The 16818-nt window shown below is 42.5% G+C and overlaps 1 protein-coding gene and 15 non-coding genes across 16 annotated transcripts; 1 reads left to right on the plus strand and 15 right to left on the minus strand.

Annotated features, from left to right (window-relative positions):
- Positions 1-161: 161 nt before the first annotated feature.
- trnay-gua lies at positions 162-250 on the minus strand. The gene is given in 2 exon segments: positions 162-197; positions 214-250. It is a non-coding gene; the product is annotated as a tRNA-Tyr (tRNA).
- Positions 251-554: 304 nt separating this feature from the next.
- On the minus strand, positions 555-643 carry trnay-gua. Its single transcript is given in 2 exon segments — positions 555-590; positions 607-643. It is a non-coding gene; the product is annotated as a tRNA-Tyr (tRNA).
- A 1252-nt stretch (positions 644-1895) lies between these two features.
- Positions 1896-1984, minus strand: trnay-gua. The gene is given in 2 exon segments: positions 1896-1931; positions 1948-1984. It is a non-coding gene; the product is annotated as a tRNA-Tyr (tRNA).
- Positions 1985-3622: 1638 nt separating this feature from the next.
- On the minus strand, positions 3623-3711 carry trnay-gua. The gene is given in 2 exon segments: positions 3623-3658; positions 3675-3711. It is a non-coding gene; the product is annotated as a tRNA-Tyr (tRNA).
- Positions 3712-4014: 303 nt separating this feature from the next.
- trnay-gua lies at positions 4015-4103 on the minus strand. Its single transcript is given in 2 exon segments — positions 4015-4050; positions 4067-4103. It is a non-coding gene; the product is annotated as a tRNA-Tyr (tRNA).
- A 304-nt stretch (positions 4104-4407) lies between these two features.
- Positions 4408-4496, minus strand: trnay-gua. The gene is given in 2 exon segments: positions 4408-4443; positions 4460-4496. It is a non-coding gene; the product is annotated as a tRNA-Tyr (tRNA).
- A 1251-nt stretch (positions 4497-5747) lies between these two features.
- On the minus strand, positions 5748-5836 carry trnay-gua. Its single transcript is given in 2 exon segments — positions 5748-5783; positions 5800-5836. It is a non-coding gene; the product is annotated as a tRNA-Tyr (tRNA).
- Positions 5837-7478: 1642 nt separating this feature from the next.
- trnay-gua lies at positions 7479-7567 on the minus strand. Its single transcript is given in 2 exon segments — positions 7479-7514; positions 7531-7567. It is a non-coding gene; the product is annotated as a tRNA-Tyr (tRNA).
- Positions 7568-8345: 778 nt separating this feature from the next.
- Positions 8346-8434, minus strand: trnay-gua. Its single transcript is given in 2 exon segments — positions 8346-8381; positions 8398-8434. It is a non-coding gene; the product is annotated as a tRNA-Tyr (tRNA).
- Positions 8435-8737: 303 nt separating this feature from the next.
- trnay-gua lies at positions 8738-8826 on the minus strand. Its single transcript is given in 2 exon segments — positions 8738-8773; positions 8790-8826. It is a non-coding gene; the product is annotated as a tRNA-Tyr (tRNA).
- Positions 8827-9080: 254 nt separating this feature from the next.
- On the plus strand, positions 9081-12340 carry LOC117812743. Its single transcript, XM_034683657.1, has 9 exons — positions 9081-9189; positions 9292-9861; positions 9982-10210; positions 10317-10547; positions 10660-10801; positions 10900-11046; positions 11170-11396; positions 11521-11648; positions 11760-12340. Exons 1-9 carry the CDS (start codon positions 9081-9083, stop codon positions 12182-12184), a joined length of 2208 nt encoding a protein of 735 aa, XP_034539548.1. The 3' UTR covers positions 12185-12340.
- Positions 12341-12744: 404 nt separating this feature from the next.
- On the minus strand, positions 12745-12833 carry trnay-gua. Its single transcript is given in 2 exon segments — positions 12745-12780; positions 12797-12833. It is a non-coding gene; the product is annotated as a tRNA-Tyr (tRNA).
- Positions 12834-13136: 303 nt separating this feature from the next.
- Positions 13137-13225, minus strand: trnay-gua. The gene is given in 2 exon segments: positions 13137-13172; positions 13189-13225. It is a non-coding gene; the product is annotated as a tRNA-Tyr (tRNA).
- A 697-nt stretch (positions 13226-13922) lies between these two features.
- trnay-gua lies at positions 13923-14011 on the minus strand. Its single transcript is given in 2 exon segments — positions 13923-13958; positions 13975-14011. It is a non-coding gene; the product is annotated as a tRNA-Tyr (tRNA).
- Positions 14012-14789: 778 nt separating this feature from the next.
- On the minus strand, positions 14790-14878 carry trnay-gua. Its single transcript is given in 2 exon segments — positions 14790-14825; positions 14842-14878. It is a non-coding gene; the product is annotated as a tRNA-Tyr (tRNA).
- A 303-nt stretch (positions 14879-15181) lies between these two features.
- On the minus strand, positions 15182-15270 carry trnay-gua. The gene is given in 2 exon segments: positions 15182-15217; positions 15234-15270. It is a non-coding gene; the product is annotated as a tRNA-Tyr (tRNA).
- Between the last annotated feature and the right edge of the window lie 1548 nt (positions 15271-16818).

The raw sequence follows: 16818 nt of genomic DNA on the forward strand, positions 1-16818 counted from the left end.
CTAATTTCCGTTGCAAAGTGCCAGAAATTCCAAGATAGTGAAAGCAACTTTGTTTCTTTTCATCCAACTGGATTTGAAGTGCATTGCAGTCGAGGATGATGGTTTGGACCACTTTGACCAACCCTTTCAACTCACAGTATAGGACTGAGAGGAAAAGCACATCCTTCGAGCTGGAGTTGAACCAGCGACCTAAGGATCACTGATATTAACATCCTACAGTCCTCCGCTCTACCAACTGAGCTATCGAAGGGATAGGGGATGGCAAATTTTCCTGGAATGTTTTTTCTGATCTAAGAACAGAAAAAGCTAGCAGAGTTAAACAGGAAACTTCATTTTCTCAACTCATGGCCAACAACCATTAAGAAGTATCAAATGCAATGCTCATGTGATTGTCTAATTTCCGTTGCAAAGTGCCAACAATTCCAAGGTAGTGATAGGAATTATGTTGCTATTCACTTAACTGGATTTGAAGTGCCATGCAGTCGAGGATGATGGTTTGGACCACTTTGACCAACCCTTTCAACTCACAGTATAGGACTGAGAGGAAAAGCACATCCTTCGAGCCGGAGTTGAACCAGCGACCTAAGGATCACTGATATTAACATCCTACAGTCCTCCGCTCTACCAACTGAGCTATCGAAGGGATAGGGGATGGCAAATTTGCCTGGAATGTTTTTCTGATCTCAAAAACAGAAAAAGCTAGCAGAGTTAAACAGGAAACTTCATTTTCTCAACTCATGGCCAACAACCATTAATAAGTTCCACAGGCAATGTTATCGTCTCATTTCCTTTGCCAAGTGCCAACAATTCCTTCTTTTTTTTGAAGTTATATTTTGGGGTACTTACACCTTTATTTTATAGAGGAGAGGACAGTGGATAGTGACAGAACCTGGAAGAGATGACATGTGGGAAAGGGGCCGCGGGCTGGATTCGAACCCGGGCTACTGGCTACATGGACGCGTCCAACGTGCCAACAATTCTAAAAAAGTGATAGCAATTATGTTGCTTTTCACTTAACTGGATTTGAAGTGCAATGCAGTCGAGGATTATGGTTTGGACCACTTTGACCAACCCTTTCAACTCACAGTATAGTATCGAGAGGAAAAGCACATCCTTCGAACCGGAGTTGAACCAGCGACCTAAGGATCACTGATATTAACATCCTACAGTCCTCCGCTCTACCAACTGAGCTATCGAAGGGATAGGGGATGGCAAATTTGCCTGGAATGTTTTTTCTGATCTAAGAACAGAAAAAGCTAGCAGAGTTAAACAGGAAACTTCATTTTCTCAACTCATGGCCAACTACCATTAAGAAGTATCAAATGCAATGCTCCTGTGATTGTCTAATTTCCGTTGCAAAGTGCAAACAATTCCAAGATAGTGATAGGAATTATGTTGCTTTTCACTTAACTGGATTTGAAGTGCAATGCAGTCGAGGATGATGGTTTGGACCACTTTGACCAACCCTTTCAACTCACAGCAGGGGACTGAGAGGAAAAGCACATCCTTCGAGCCGGAGTTGAACCAGCGACTTAAGGATCACTGATATTAACATCCTACAGTTCTCCGCTCCACCAACTGAGCTATCGAAGGCATAGGGCAAGGGTTACCCACCTGGAATGTTTTTCTGATCTCAAAAAAAGAAAAAGCTAGCAGAGTTAAACAGGAAAATTTCATTTTCTCAACTCCTGGCCAACAACCATTAATAAGTATCAAATGCAATGCTCATGTGATTGTCTAATTTCCGTTGCAAAGTGCCAAAAATTCTAAGATAGTGAAAGCAACTTTGTTTCTTTTCATCCAACTGGATTTGAAGTGCATTGCATTCGAGGATTATTGCTTGCAGCACTTTGACCTCTTTCGAGTCACTGTACAGGACTTAGAGGAAAAGCACATCCTTCGAGCCGGAGTTGAACCAGCGACCTAAGGATCACTGATATTAACATCCTACAGTCCTCCGCTCTACCAACTGAGCTATCGAAGGGATAGGGGAAGGGTTACCCACCTGGAATGTTTTTCTGATCTCAAAAAAAGAAAAAGCAAGAAGAGTTAAAAGAAAACTTCATTTTCCCAACTCGTGGCCAACAACCATTAAGAAGTATCAAATGCAATGCTCATGTGATTATCTAATTTCCGTTGCAAAGTGCCAGAAATTCCAAGATAGTGAAAGCAACTTTGTTTCTTTTCATCCAACTGGATTTGAAGTGCATTGCAGTCGAGGATGATGGTTTGGACCACTTTGACCAACCCTTTCAACTCACAGTATAGGACTGAGAGGAAAAGCACATCCTTCGAGCCAGAGTTGAACCAGCGACCTAAGGATCACTGATATTAACATCCTACAGTCCTCCGCTCTACCAACTGAGCTATCGAAGGGACAGGGGAAGGCAAATTTGCCTGGAATGTTTTTCTGATCTAAGAACAGAAAAAGCTAGCAGAGTTAAACAGGAAACTTCATTTTCTCAACTCATGGCCAACAACCATTAAGAAGTTCCACAGGCAATGTTATCGTCTCATTTCCTTTGCCAAGTGCCAACAATTCCTTCTTTTTTTTGAAGTTATATTTTGGGGTACTTACACCTTTATTTTATAGAGGAGAGGACAGTGGAAAGTGACAGAACCTGGAAGAGATGACATGTGGGAAAGGGGCCGCAGGCTGGATTCGAACCCGGGCTACTGGCTACATGGACGCGTCCAAAGTGCCAACAATTCTAAAAAAGTGATAGGAATTATGTTGCTATTCACTTAACTGGATTTGAAGTGCAATGCAGTCGAGGATGATGGTTTGGACCACTTTGACCAACCCTTTCAACTCACAGTATAGGACTGAGAGGAAAAGCACATCCTTCGAGCCGGAGTTGAACCAGCGACCTAAGGATCACTGATATTAACATCCTACAGTTCTCCGCTCCACCAACTGAGCTATCGAAGGGATAGGGGAAGGGGAATTTGCCTGGAATGTTTTTCTGATCTCAAAAAAAGAAAAAGCAAGCAGAGTTAAAAGAAAACTTCATTTTCCCAACTCGTGGCCAACAACCATTAGAAGTATCAAATGCAATGCTCATGTGATTGTCTAATTTCCGTTGCAAAGTGCCAGAAATTCCAAGATAGTGAAAGCAACTTTGTTTCTTTTCATCCAACTGGATTTGAAGTACATGCAGTCGAGGATTATGTTTGAGCACTTTGACCACCCTTTCGACTCACTGTATAGGACTGAGAGGAAAAGCACATCCTTCGAGCCGGAGTTGAACCAGCGACCTAAGGATCACTGATATTACCATCCTACAGTCCTCCGCTCTACCAACTGAGCTATCGAAGGGATAGGGGATGGCAAATTTGCCTGGAATGTTTTTCTGATCTAAGAACAGAAAAAGCTAGCAGAGTTAAACAGGAAACTTCATTTTCTCAACTCATGGCCAACAACAATTAAGAAGTATCAAATGCAATGCTCATGTGATTGTCTAATTTCTGTTGCAAAGTGCCAACAATTCCAAGATAGTGATAGGAATTATGTTGCTATTCACTTAACTGGATTTGAAGTGCAATGCAGTCGAGGATGATGGTTTGGACCACTTTGACCAACCCTTTCAACTCACAGTATAGGACTGAGAGGAAAAGCACATCCTTCGAGCCGGAGTTGAACCAGCGACCTAAGGATCACTGATATTAACATCCTACAGTCCTCCGCTCTACCAACTGAGCTATCGAAGGGATAGGGCAAGGGTTACCCACCTGGAATGTTTTTCTGATCTCAAAAAAAGAAAAAGCAAGCAGAGTTAAAAGAAAACTTCATTTTCCCAACTCGTGGCCAACAACCATTAAGAAGTATCAAATGCAATGCTCATGTGATTGTCTAATTTCCGTTGCAAAGTGCCAGAAATTCCAAGATAGTGAAAGCAACTTTGTTTCTTTTCATCCAACTGGATTTGAAGTGCATTGCAGTCGAGGATGATGGTTTGGACCACTTTGACCAACCCTTTCAACTCACAGTATAGGACTGAGAGGAAAAGCACATCCTTCGAGCTGGAGTTGAACCAGCGACCTAAGGATCACTGATATTAACATCCTACAGTCCTCCGCTCTACCAACTGAGCTATCGAAGGGATAGGGGATGGCAAATTTTCCTGGAATGTTTTTTCTGATCTAAGAACAGAAAAAGCTAGCAGAGTTAAACAGGAAACTTCATTTTCTCAACTCATGGCCAACAACCATTAAGAAGTATCAAATGCAATGCTCATGTGATTGTCTAATTTCCGTTGCAAAGTGCCAACAATTCCAAGGTAGTGATAGGAATTATGTTGCTATTCACTTAACTGGATTTGAAGTGCCATGCAGTCGAGGATGATGGTTTGGACCACTTTGACCAACCCTTTCAACTCACAGTATAGGACTGAGAGGAAAAGCACATCCTTCGAGCCGGAGTTGAACCAGCGACCTAAGGATCACTGATATTAACATCCTACAGTCCTCCGCTCTACCAACTGAGCTATCGAAGGGATAGGGGATGGCAAATTTGCCTGGAATGTTTTTCTGATCTCAAAAACAGAAAAGCTAGCAGAGTTAAACAGGAAACTTCATTTTCTCAACTCATGGCCAACAACCATTAATAAGTTCCACAGGCAATGTTATCGTCTCATTTCCTTTGCCAAGTGCCAACAATTCCTTCTTTTTTTTGAAGTTATATTTTGGGGTACTTACACCTTTATTTTATAGAGGAGAGGACAGTGGATAGTGACAGAACCTGGAAGAGATGACATGTGGGAAAGGGGCCGCGGGCTGGATTCGAACCCGGGCTACTGGCTACATGGACGCGTCCAACGTGCCAACAATTCTAAAAAAGTGATAGCAATTATGTTGCTTTTCACTTAACTGGATTTGAAGTGCAATGCAGTCGAGGATTATGGTTTGGACCACTTTGACCAACCCTTTCAACTCACAGTATAGTATCGAGAGGAAAAGCACATCCTTCGAACCGGAGTTGAACCAGCGACCTAAGGATCACTGATATTAACATCCTACAGTCCTCCGCTCTACCAACTGAGCTATCGAAGGGATAGGGGATGGCAAATTTGCCTGGAATGTTTTTTCTGATCTAAGAACAGAAAAAGCTAGCAGAGTTAAACAGGAAACTTCATTTTCTCAACTCATGGCCAACTACCATTAAGAAGTATCAAATGCAATGCTCCTGTGATTGTCTAATTTCCGTTGCAAAGTGCAAACAATTCCAAGATAGTGATAGGAATTATGTTGCTTTTCACTTAACTGGATTTGAAGTGCAATGCAGTCGAGGATGATGGTTTGGACCACTTTGACCAACCCTTTCAACTCACAGCAGGGGACTGAGAGGAAAAGCACATCCTTCGAGCCGGAGTTGAACCAGCGACTTAAGGATCACTGATATTAACATCCTACAGTTCTCCGCTCCACCAACTGAGCTATCGAAGGCATAGGGCAAGGGTTACCCACCTGGAATGTTTTTCTGATCTCAAAAAAAGAAAAAGCTAGCAGAGTTAAACAGGAAAATTTCATTTTCTCAACTCCTGGCCAACAACCATTAATAAGTATCAAATGCAATGCTCATGTGATTGTCTAATTTCCGTTGCAAAGTGCCAAAAATTCTAAGATAGTGAAAGCAACTTTGTTTCTTTTCATCCAACTGGATTTGAAGTGCATTGCATTCGAGGATTATTGCTTGCAGCACTTTGACCTCTTTCGAGTCACTGTACAGGACTTAGAGGAAAAGCACATCCTTCGAGCCGGAGTTGAACCAGCGACCTAAGGATCACTGATATTAACATCCTACAGTCCTCCGCTCTACCAACTGAGCTATCGAAGGGATAGGGGAAGGGTTACCCACCTGGAATGTTTTTCTGATCTCAAAAAAAGAAAAAGCAAGAAGAGTTAAAAGAAAACTTCATTTTCCCAACTCGTGGCCAACAACCATTAAGAAGTATCAAATGCAATGCTCATGTGATTATCTAATTTCCGTTGCAAAGTGCCAGAAATTCCAAGATAGTGAAAGCAACTTTGTTTCTTTTCATCCAACTGGATTTGAAGTGCATTGCAGTCGAGGATGATGGTTTGGACCACTTTGACCAACCCTTTCAACTCACAGTATAGGACTGAGAGGAAAAGCACATCCTTCGAGCCAGAGTTGAACCAGCGACCTAAGGATCACTGATATTAACATCCTACAGTCCTCCGCTCTACCAACTGAGCTATCGAAGGGACAGGGGAAGGCAAATTTGCCTGGAATGTTTTTCTGATCTAAGAACAGAAAAAGCTAGCAGAGTTAAACAGGAAACTTCATTTTCTCAACTCATGGCCAACAACCATTAAGAAGTTCCACAGGCAATGTTATCGTCTCATTTCCTTTGCCAAGTGCCAACAATTCCTTCTTTTTTTTGAAGTTATATTTTGGGGTACTTACACCTTTATTTTATAGAGGAGAGGACAGTGGAAAGTGACAGAACCTGGAAGAGATGACATGTGGGAAAGGGGCCGCAGGCTGGATTCGAACCCGGGCTACTGGCTACATGGACGCGTCCAAAGTGCCAACAATTCTAAAAAGTGATAGGAATTATGTTGCTATTCACTTAACTGGATTTGAAGTGCAATGCAGTCGAGGATGATGGTTTGGACCACTTTGACCAACCCTTTCAACTCACAGTATAGGACTGAGAGGAAAAGCACATCCTTCGAGCCGGAGTTGAACCAGCGACCTAAGGATCACTGATATTAACATCCTACAGTTCTCCGCTCCACCAACTGAGCTATCGAAGGGATAGGGGAAGGGGAATTTGCCTGGAATGTTTTTCTGATCTCAAAAAAAGAAAAAGCAAGCAGAGTTAAAAGAAAACTTCATTTTCCCAACTCGTGGCCAACAACCATTAAGAAGTATCAAATGCAATGCTCATGTGATTGTCTAATTTCCGTTGCAAAGTGCCAACAATTCCAAGATAGTGAAAGCAACTTTGTTTCTTTTCATCCAACTGGATTTGAAGTAAATTGCAGTCGAGGATGATGGTTTGGACCACTTTGACCAACCCTTTCAACTCACAGTATAGGACTGAGAGGAAAAGCACATCCTTCGAGCCGGAGTTGAACCAGCGACCTAAGGATCACTGATATTACCATCCTACAGTCCTCCGCTCTACCAACTGAGCTATCGAAGGGATAGGGGATGGCAAATTTGCCTGGAATGTTTTTCTGATCTAAGAACAGAAAAAGCTAGCAGAGTTAAACAGGAAACTTCATTTTCTCAACTCATGGCCAACAACCATTAAGAAGTATCAAATGCAATGCTGATGTGATTGTCTAATTTCCGTTGCAAAGTGCCAACAATTCCAAGATAGTGACAGGAATTATGTTGCTTTTCACTTAACTGGATTTGAAGTGCAATGCAGTTGAGGATGATGGTTTGGACCACTTTGACCAACCCTTTCAACTTACAGTATAGGACTGAGAGGAAAAGCACATCCTTCGAGCCGGAGTTGAACCAGCGACCTAAGGATCACTGATATTAACATCCTACAGTCCTCCGCTCTACCAACTGAGCTATCGAAGGAATAGGGCAAGGGTTACCCACCTGGAATGTTTTTTTGATCTAAGAACAGAAAAAGCTAGCAGAGTTAAACAGGAAAATTTCATTTTCTCAACTCATGGCCAACAACCATTAATAAGTTCCACAGGCAATGTTATCGTCTCATTTCCTTTGCCAAGTGCCAGCAATTCCTTCTTTTTTTTGAAGTTATATTTTGGGGTACTTACACCTTTATTTTATAGAGGAGAGGACAGTGGATAGTGTCAGAACCTGGAAGAGATGACATGTGGGAAAGGGGCCGCAGGCTGGATTCGAACCCGGGCTACTGGCTACATGGACGCGTCCAAAGTGCCAACAATTCATAGAAAGTGATAGGAATTATGTTGCTTTTCACTTAACTGGATTTGAAGTGCAATGCAGTCGAGGATGATGGTTTGGACCACTTTGACCAACCCTTTCAACTCACAGTATAGGACTGAGAGGAAAAGCACATCCTTCGAGCCGGGAAGGGTTACCCACCTGGAATGTTTTTCTGATCTCAAAAAAAAGAAAAAGCAAGCAGAGTTAAAAGAAAAATTCATTTTCCCAACTCGTGGCCAACAACCATTTAGAAGTATCAAATGCAATGCTCATGTGATTGTCTAATTTCCGTTGCAAAGTGCCAGAAATTCCAAGATAGTAAAAGCAACTTTGTTTCTTTTCATCCAACTGGATTTGAAGTGCATTGCCGTCGAGGATGATGGTTTGGACCACTTTGACCAACCCTTTCAACTCACAGTATAGGACTGAGAGGAAAAGCACATCCTTCGAGCCGGAGTTGAACCAGCGACCTAAGGATCACTGATATTAACATCCTACAGTCCTCCGCTCTACCAACTGAGCTATCGAAGGGATAGGGAACGGGTTACCCACCTGGAATGTTTTTCTGATCTCAAAAAAAGAAAAAGCAAGCAGAGTTAAAAGAAAACTTCATTTTCCCAACTCGTGGCCAACAACCATTAAGAAGTATCAAATGCAATGCTCATGTGATTGTCTAATTTCCGTTGCAAAGTGCCAACAATTCCAAGATAGTGATAGGAATTATGTTGCTTTTCACTTAACTGGATTTGAAGTGCAATGCAGTTGAGGATGATGGTTTGGACCACTTTGACCAACCCTTTCAACTTACAGTATAGGACTGAGAGGAAAAGCACATCCTTCGAGCCGGAGTTGAACCAGCGACCTAAGGATCACTGATATTAACATCCTACAGTCCTCCGCTCTACCAACTGAGCTATCGAAGGGATAGGGGAAGGCAAATTTGCCTGGAATGTTTTTCTGATCTAAGAACAGAAAAAGCTAGCAGAGTTAAACAGGAAACTTCATTTTCTCAACTCATGGCCAACAACCATTAAGAAGTTCCACAGGCAATGTTATCGTCTTATTTCCTTTGCCAAGTGCCAACAATTCCTTCTTTTTTTTGAAGTTATATTTTGGGGTACTTACACCTTTATTTTATAGAGGAGAGGACAGTGGATTGTGACCGAACCTGGAAGAGATGACATGTGGGAAAGGGGCCGCAGGCTGGATTCGAACCCGGGCTACTGGCTACATGGACGCGTCCAAAGCATACCTGTCAAGTCTCCCGTTTTGGCCGGGAAACTACCGTATTTTACCCCTCTTTCCCGCCGTCCTCCCGTATTACTATTTTCCCGTAATTCTCTCGTATTAAGAAAAAAACATTCCTCTGCCTCTGCTCCCGTCACTAGCCTCGCGAGAACTGCCACATGCAGTCGCCTGGGTGGCAGTTGTCGCGAGGTTAGTGACGACAGCGGGTCGAGCGGGAACAACAAACCCGGGACAACAGAGGAGAGAGATGAATGAGATGATGGATGAAAGTGAGGAGAGAGAAGGCATTCCTGCCAAAAAAACAAAGAAGTCATGTAAATATCTAGAAAAATGGGACAGCGAATTTACATTCCTAAAGAGGAGCAGGATGGGGCACAGCCACGCGTTCTGCAAGATTTGTAATTGCGACTTCAGTGTCTCCCACGGGGGAAGGAACGACGTAAGTCAGCACGAGAAATCAACCAAGCACAACCGCTGGCTAGAGGCACAGAAACATTCCCAGGCGATGTCAACATTTGTGACTAGGAATACCACCGAGGCAGACCAGGTCATAAATGCGGAGGTTAAAATGGCAATGTTGTGTGCCAAAAACAACGTTGCTTTCAGCTTCTGTGACGACTTCAACAAGTGCGTAGCTGAAATGTTCCCGGACTCGGCTATCGCTCGAAAATACTCAGCGGGAAAAACCAAGGCTACACAACTCATCAAAGGTAAGTTGAGTCAAATTAAGTATGAGCATTATGTATTGGTATGCCGATTTGATAATGTCCTGCATGCACATTGTAGGCTAATTGTTAGCTAACGTTACTTACTGGGCACTCACTCAACAGGTGCCATAGCAGCAGAGCTAGATGACGAGTTGGCCAAAACATGCCGATCTCAACCCTTTTCCCTGATGTGCGACGAATCGAATAACAGAAAATCAGACAAAGAATTCGTCATCCTGGCTAGACTCTACGATGAGGCCACCCTGCAGGTCACTACAAAATTCATGGAGATGCCTATATGCAACGTGGGAAATGCAGAAAATCTGTATGAAAAGTTGAGTGAAGCATTAAGGTAGGGGAACTGCACTGAGTTGTTGACGTGTGTAAGAATTTGTATTTAATTATAACCTTACGTTTTGTCTGAGACGTTTTGGTACGTTTTTCCCTGTTTCCAATAGAAAAAGAGGCATCCCATGGGAGAACCTGATAGCCTTTAATTCTGATAATGCGAGTGTCATGAAAGGCAGACACAACTCGGTTATCAGTAGACTGAAGACCAGCCAGCCCCACGTCCAGGACCTTGGCTGCATCTGCCACCTAGTACAGCTGGCCACTGGCTGTGGCATCAGAGCAGCCCAGGTACCAGTGGAAGACATCCTGGTGGGGATATACACCCACTTTGATAAAAGGTAAATGCATATAAATTAAGGCCTGCTATATTTATAGGTCTGCAGTTAATATTCTTACAATCTCACACACATACATTTCTAACCACCAACAAAATTGTTTTCTATTTTTCAGTGCAAAAAGATGTGAAATCTACAAAGATTTTGTAGATTTCACTGATTCAGACCACCTGAAGCTCCTCAGGTACTGCAGCACCAGATGGCTGAGTCTGTTAACCTGTATCCAGAGAGTGTTGAACCAGTGGGATGCACTTAAGGTATGGATAATAACTCCAGCAGATGTATACACACACATTACTATGCTGTGTTTCCATTTTAACCATGAATTGCCACCCTTTGTTCCTGTGCACTGTAGGCCTACTTTACCAGTCATGAGGAGGTGGAGAAGAGTGCCAAAGTGCGTAATCTGGCAAACCATCTGCGTGATCCAATCGTGAAGACCTACTTCAAGTTCCTGAGTGCTGCCCTGAAGCCTTTATCTGAATTCAATATTGCCTTCCAGGTGGGCCTCAATGATATTGAATGACTGAGTGAATAATAGTCAATTATAATTAAATATGACTGTGCTTATTGTAGCATTCTTATTTCAGTGTTATTTTGTTGTGACCAATGATATTTTCTGCAGTCAGAGGGAGTACAAATTCACAGACTTGAAGAGGAGATGTGCAGACTGATCAGGAGGATCCTGGGCTACCTCATACCAGCCAAGGCCATGGTGGGTGTACCTCTCAGGGAGGTGGAGTATGGAGAAGGACATCAGTTGGCTGATGAAGAACTCTTTATCGGAGCAGACACAAAGGCATTCATGAGAAGCGAAGAGCTCCCTGTGTCAGCCAAGAAGAAAATCTTTCAGTGAGTTTATTACCAAGCAATTATATAATTATGATATCATCTTTTGACAGTAGGAGAGAATAGGCTGTAGTGTGCCTGAAATGTTGCCACTAATGCATTTTTTTTTACTGTTATGCTGTTGTAGATCTGTGAGAAGATTCTATGAAGCAGTGCTTCAGAAGATGTTCTCCTCCTTTCCCCTCGACCATCCACTCCTGAGGGACCTGAAAGTGCTGGACCCTGCTGCTCGCCTCGACATTACTCCAGGAACAGGTAGATGTTAGAGTCAGGACTCAGTTCCCCATTGATAGAAAGAATGAATTAATGAAATATTGCACGGTTTAGATTTGCAATGTTCAGTCAAACACATGTTTTCTTTTACAGTGGAAAGGCTAAGGGCCCTCTTCCCTCAGTTGAACTTGAGTGAGGATAGGCTGAGAGAGGAACTAATTGACTACCAGGTGACAGATAGCAAGCAACTGCCCCATGAAGACAGAATTGACAGATTTTGGGGCCTGGTAGGGAAAGATGTGAGGTTCAGTGAGCTGCCAAGACTGATGAAAGCTTTACTATGCATTCCCCACAGCAATGCCAGTTCTGAAAGGGTGTTTAGTATGGTGAGAAAGATTGTTACGGAAAATAGGATGTCATTAGACAACAGCACTGTTTGTGCTTTACTGTCATGTAAAATAAACCACTCCGGCCCAGCCCACAAATACACTCCTTCCAAAAAAGTGTTAAAGGATGCAAAGTCTGCAACAAATCTGTACAATATGTCATTAGTGAATGCCAGAGAGCTACTTGAGTAAACATAATGAAATGTAGGAAATGTAAATGAATGAAAATAAAATGTAGCCTACATGTTAAGCTTAAAGACAAGCAATGTGAAATAAGCAGTAAATATGTAATGTGTTGACTTGTGAATGAACTGAAAATATGTAAAATAAATAAATGTGCTTCATATACTCTTTTGTGTTTTCATTTAGGCTTTATTTTAATGTAGGAATGTTCACAGCATTTCAATGTCGACAAAGGTAGGCCTATCAGATTCTGATCACCTAACTAATTAGTAAGCTGTTGACAAGTTGTTTTTTTAGATATCTTGTACTCCTGTCTTAAAATGTAAGGGATACTGGAGCTTGGTTGGGGTGGTGGGACAGCTCACAGCAAGCGCTGGAAAATTTCCCTTATTTTCAAATCCAAAACTTGACAGGTATGGTCCAAAGTGCCAATAATTCCAAGAAAGTGATAGGAGTTATGTTGCTTTTCACTTAACTGGATTTGAAGTGCAATGCAGTCGAGGATGATGGTTTGGACCACTTTGACCAACCCTTTCAACTCACAGTATAGGACTGAGAGGAAAAGCACATCCTTCGAGCCGGAGTTGAACCAGCGACCTAAGGATCACTGATATTAACATCCTACAGTCCTCCGCTCTACCAACTGAGCTATCGAAGGAATAGGGCAAGGGTTACCCGCCTGGAATGTTTTTCTGATCTAAGAACAGAAAAAGCTAGCAGAGTTAAACAGGAAACTTCATTTTCTCAACTCATGGCCAACTACCATTAAGAAGTATCAAATGCAATGCTCATGTGATTGTCTAATTTCCGTTGCAAAGTGCCAACAATTCCAAGATAGTGATAGGAATTATGTTGCTTTTCACTTAACTGGATTTGAAGTGCAATGCAGTCGAGGATGATGGTTTGGACCACTTTGACCAACCCTTTCAACTCACAGTATAGGACTGAGAGGAAAAGCACATCCTTCGAGCCGGAGTTGAACCAGCGACCTAAGGATCAATGATATTAACATCCTACAGTCCTCCGCTCTACCAACTGAGCTATCGAAGGGATAGGGCAAGGGTTACCCACCTGGAATGTTTTTCTGATCTCAAAAAAAAGAAAAAGCAAGCAGAGTTAAAAGAAAACTTCATTTTCCCAACTCGTGGCCAACAACCATTAAGAAGTATCAAATGCAATGCTCATGTGATTGTCTAATTTCCGTTGCAAAGTGCCAGAAATTCCAAGATAGTGAAAGCAACTTTGTTTCTTTTCATCCAACTGGATTTGAAGTGCATTGCAGTCGAGGATGATGGTTTGGACCACTTTGACCAACCCTTTCAACTCACAGTATAGGACTGAGAGGAAAAGCACATCCTTCGAGCCGGAGTTGAACCAGCGACCTAAGGCTCACTGATATTAACATCCTACAGTCCTCCGCTCTACCAACTGAGCTATCGAAGGGATAGGGGATGGCAAATTTGCCTGGAATGTTTTTTCTGATCTAAGAACAGAAAAAGCTAGCAGAGTTAAACAGGAAACTTCATTTTCTCAACTCATGGCCAACAACCATTAAGAAGTATCAAAGGCAATGCTCATGTGATTGTCTAATTTCCGTTGCAAAGTGCCAACAATATCAAGATAGTGATAGGAATTATGTTGCTTTTCACTTAACTGGATTTGAAGTGCAATGCAGTCGAGGATGATGGTTTGGACCACTTTGACCAACCCTTTCAACTCACAGTATAGGACTGAGAGGAAAAGCACATCCTTCGAGCCGGAGTTGAACCAGCGACCTAAGGATCACTGATATTAACATCCTACAGTCCTCCGCTCTACCAACTGAGCTATCGAAGGAATAGGGCAAGGGTTACCCACCTGGAATGTTTTTTTGATCTAAGAACAGAAAAAGCTAGCAGAGTTAAACAGGAAAATTTCATTTTCTCAACTCATGGCCAACAACCATTAATAAGTTCCACAGGCAATGTTATCGTCTCATTTCCTTTGCCAAGTGCCAGCAATTCCTTCTTTTTTTTGAAGTTATATTTTGGGGTACTTACACCTTTATTTTATAGAGGAGAGGACAGTGGATAGTGTCAGAACCTGGAAGAGATGACATGTGGGAAAGGGGCCGCAGGCTGGATTCGAACCCGGGCTACTGGCTACATGGACGCGTCCAAAGTGCAGACAATTCATAGAAAGTGATAGGAATTATGTTGCTTTTCACTTAACTGGATTTGAAGTGCAATGCAGTCGAGGATGATGGTTTGGACCACTTTGACCAACCCTTTCAACTCACAGTATAGGACTGAGAGGAAAAGCACATCCTTCGAGCCGGGAAGGGTTACCCACCTGGAATGTTTTTCTGATCTCAAAAAAAAGAAAAAGCAAGCAGAGTTAAAAGAAAACTTCATTTTCCCAACTCGTGGCCAACAACCATTTAGAAGTATCAAATGCAATGCTCATGTGATTGTCTAATTTCCGTTGCAAAGTGCCAGAAATTCCAAGATAGTAAAAGCAACTTTGTTTCTTTTCATCGAACTGGATTTGAAGTGCATTGCCGTCGAGGATGATGGTTTGGACCACTTTGACCAACACTTTCAACTCACAGTATAGGACTGAGAGGAAAAGCACATCCTTCGAGCCGGAGTTGAACCAGCGACCTAAGGATCACTGATATTAACATCCTACAGTCCTCCGCTCTACCAACTGAGCTATCGAAGGGATAGGGAACGGGTTACCCACCTGGAATGTTTTTCTGATCTCAAAAAAAGAAAAAGCTAGCAGAGTTAAAAGAAAACTTCATTTTCCCAACTCGTGGCCAACAACCATTAAGAAGTATCAAATGCAATGCTCATGTGATTGTCTAATTTCCGTTGCAAAGTGCCAACAATTCCAAGATAGTGATAGGAATTATGTTGCTATTCACTTAACTGGATTTGAAGTGCAATGCAGTCGAGGATGATGGTTTGGACCACTTTGACCAACCCTTTCAACTCACAGCAGGGGACTGAGAGGAAAAGCACATCCTTCGAGCCGGAGTTGAACCAGCGACCTAAGGATCACTGATATTAACATCCTACAGTCCTCCGCTCTACCAACTGAGCTATCGAAGGGACAGGGGAAGGCAAATTTTCCTGGAATGTTTTTCTGATCTAAGAACAGAAAAAGCTAGCAGAGTTAAACAGGAAACTTCATTTTCTCAACTCATGGCCAACAACCATTAATAAGTTCCACAGGCAATGTTATCGTCTCATTTCCTTTGCCAAGTGCCAACAATTCCTTCTTTTTTTTGAAGTTATATTTTGGGGTACTTACACCTTTATTTTATAGAGGAGAGGACAGTGGATAGTGACAGAACCTGGAAGAGATGACATGTGGGAAAGGGGCCGCAGGCTGGATTCGAACCCGGGCTACTGGCTACATGGACGCGTCCAAAGTGCCAACAATTCTAAAAAAGTGATAGGAATTATGTTGCTATTCACTTAACTGGATTTGAAGTGCAATGCAGTCGAGGATGATGGTTTGGACCACTTTGACCAACCCTTTCAACTCACAGTATAGGACTGAGAGGAAAAGCACATCCTTAGAGCCGGAGTTGAACCAGCGACCTAAGGATCACTGATATTAACATCCTACAGTCCTCCGCTCTACCAACTGAGCTATCGAAGGGATAGGGAACGGGTTACCCACCTGGAATGTTTTTCTGATCTCAAAAAAAGAAAAAGCTAGCAGAGTTAAAAGAAAACTTCATTTTCCCAACTCGTGGCCAACAACCATTAAGAAGTATCAAATGCAATGCTCATGTGATTGTCTAATTTCCGTTGCAAAGTGCCAACAATATCAAGATAGTGAAAGCAACTTTGTTTCTTTTCATCCAACTGGATTTGCAGTGCATTGCAGTCGAGGATGATGGTTTGGACCACTTTGACCAACCCTTTCAACTCACAGTATAGGACTGTGAGGAAAAGCTCATCCTTTGAGCCGGAGTTGAACCAGCGACCTAAGGATCACTGATATTAACATCCTACAGTCCTCCGCTCTACCAACTGAGCTATCGAAGGGACAGGGGAAGGCAAATTTGCCTGGAATGTTTTTTCTGATCTAAGAACAGAAAAAGCTAGCAGAGTTAAACAGGAAACTTCATTTTCTCAACTCATGGCCAACAACCATTAATAAGTTCCACAGGCAATGTTATCGTCTCATTTCCTTTGCCAAGTGCCAACAATTCATTCTTTTTTTTGAAGTTATATTTTGGGGTACTTACACCTTTATTTTATAGAGGAGAGGACAGTGGATAGTGTCAGAACCTGGAAGAGATGACATGTGGGAAAGGGGCCGCAGGCTGGATTCGAACCCGGGCTACTGGCTACATGGACGCGTCCAAAGTGCCAACAATTCTAAAAAAGTGATAGGAATTATGTTGCTTTTCACTTAACTGGATTTGAAGTGCAATGCAGTCGAGGATGATGGTTTGGACCACTTTGACCAACCCTTTCAACTCACAGTATAGGACTGAGAGGAAAAGCACATCCTTCGAGCCGGAGTTGAACCAGCGACCTAAGGATCACTGATATTACCATCCTACAGTCCTCCGCTCTACCAACTGAGCTATCGAAGGGATAGGGGATGGCAAATTTGCCTGGAATGTTTTTCTGATCTAA

Source organism: Notolabrus celidotus, chromosome 5, assembly GCF_009762535.1.
Source record: "Notolabrus celidotus isolate fNotCel1 chromosome 5, fNotCel1.pri, whole genome shotgun sequence".
NCBI lineage: Eukaryota > Metazoa > Chordata > Actinopteri > Labriformes > Labridae > Notolabrus > Notolabrus celidotus.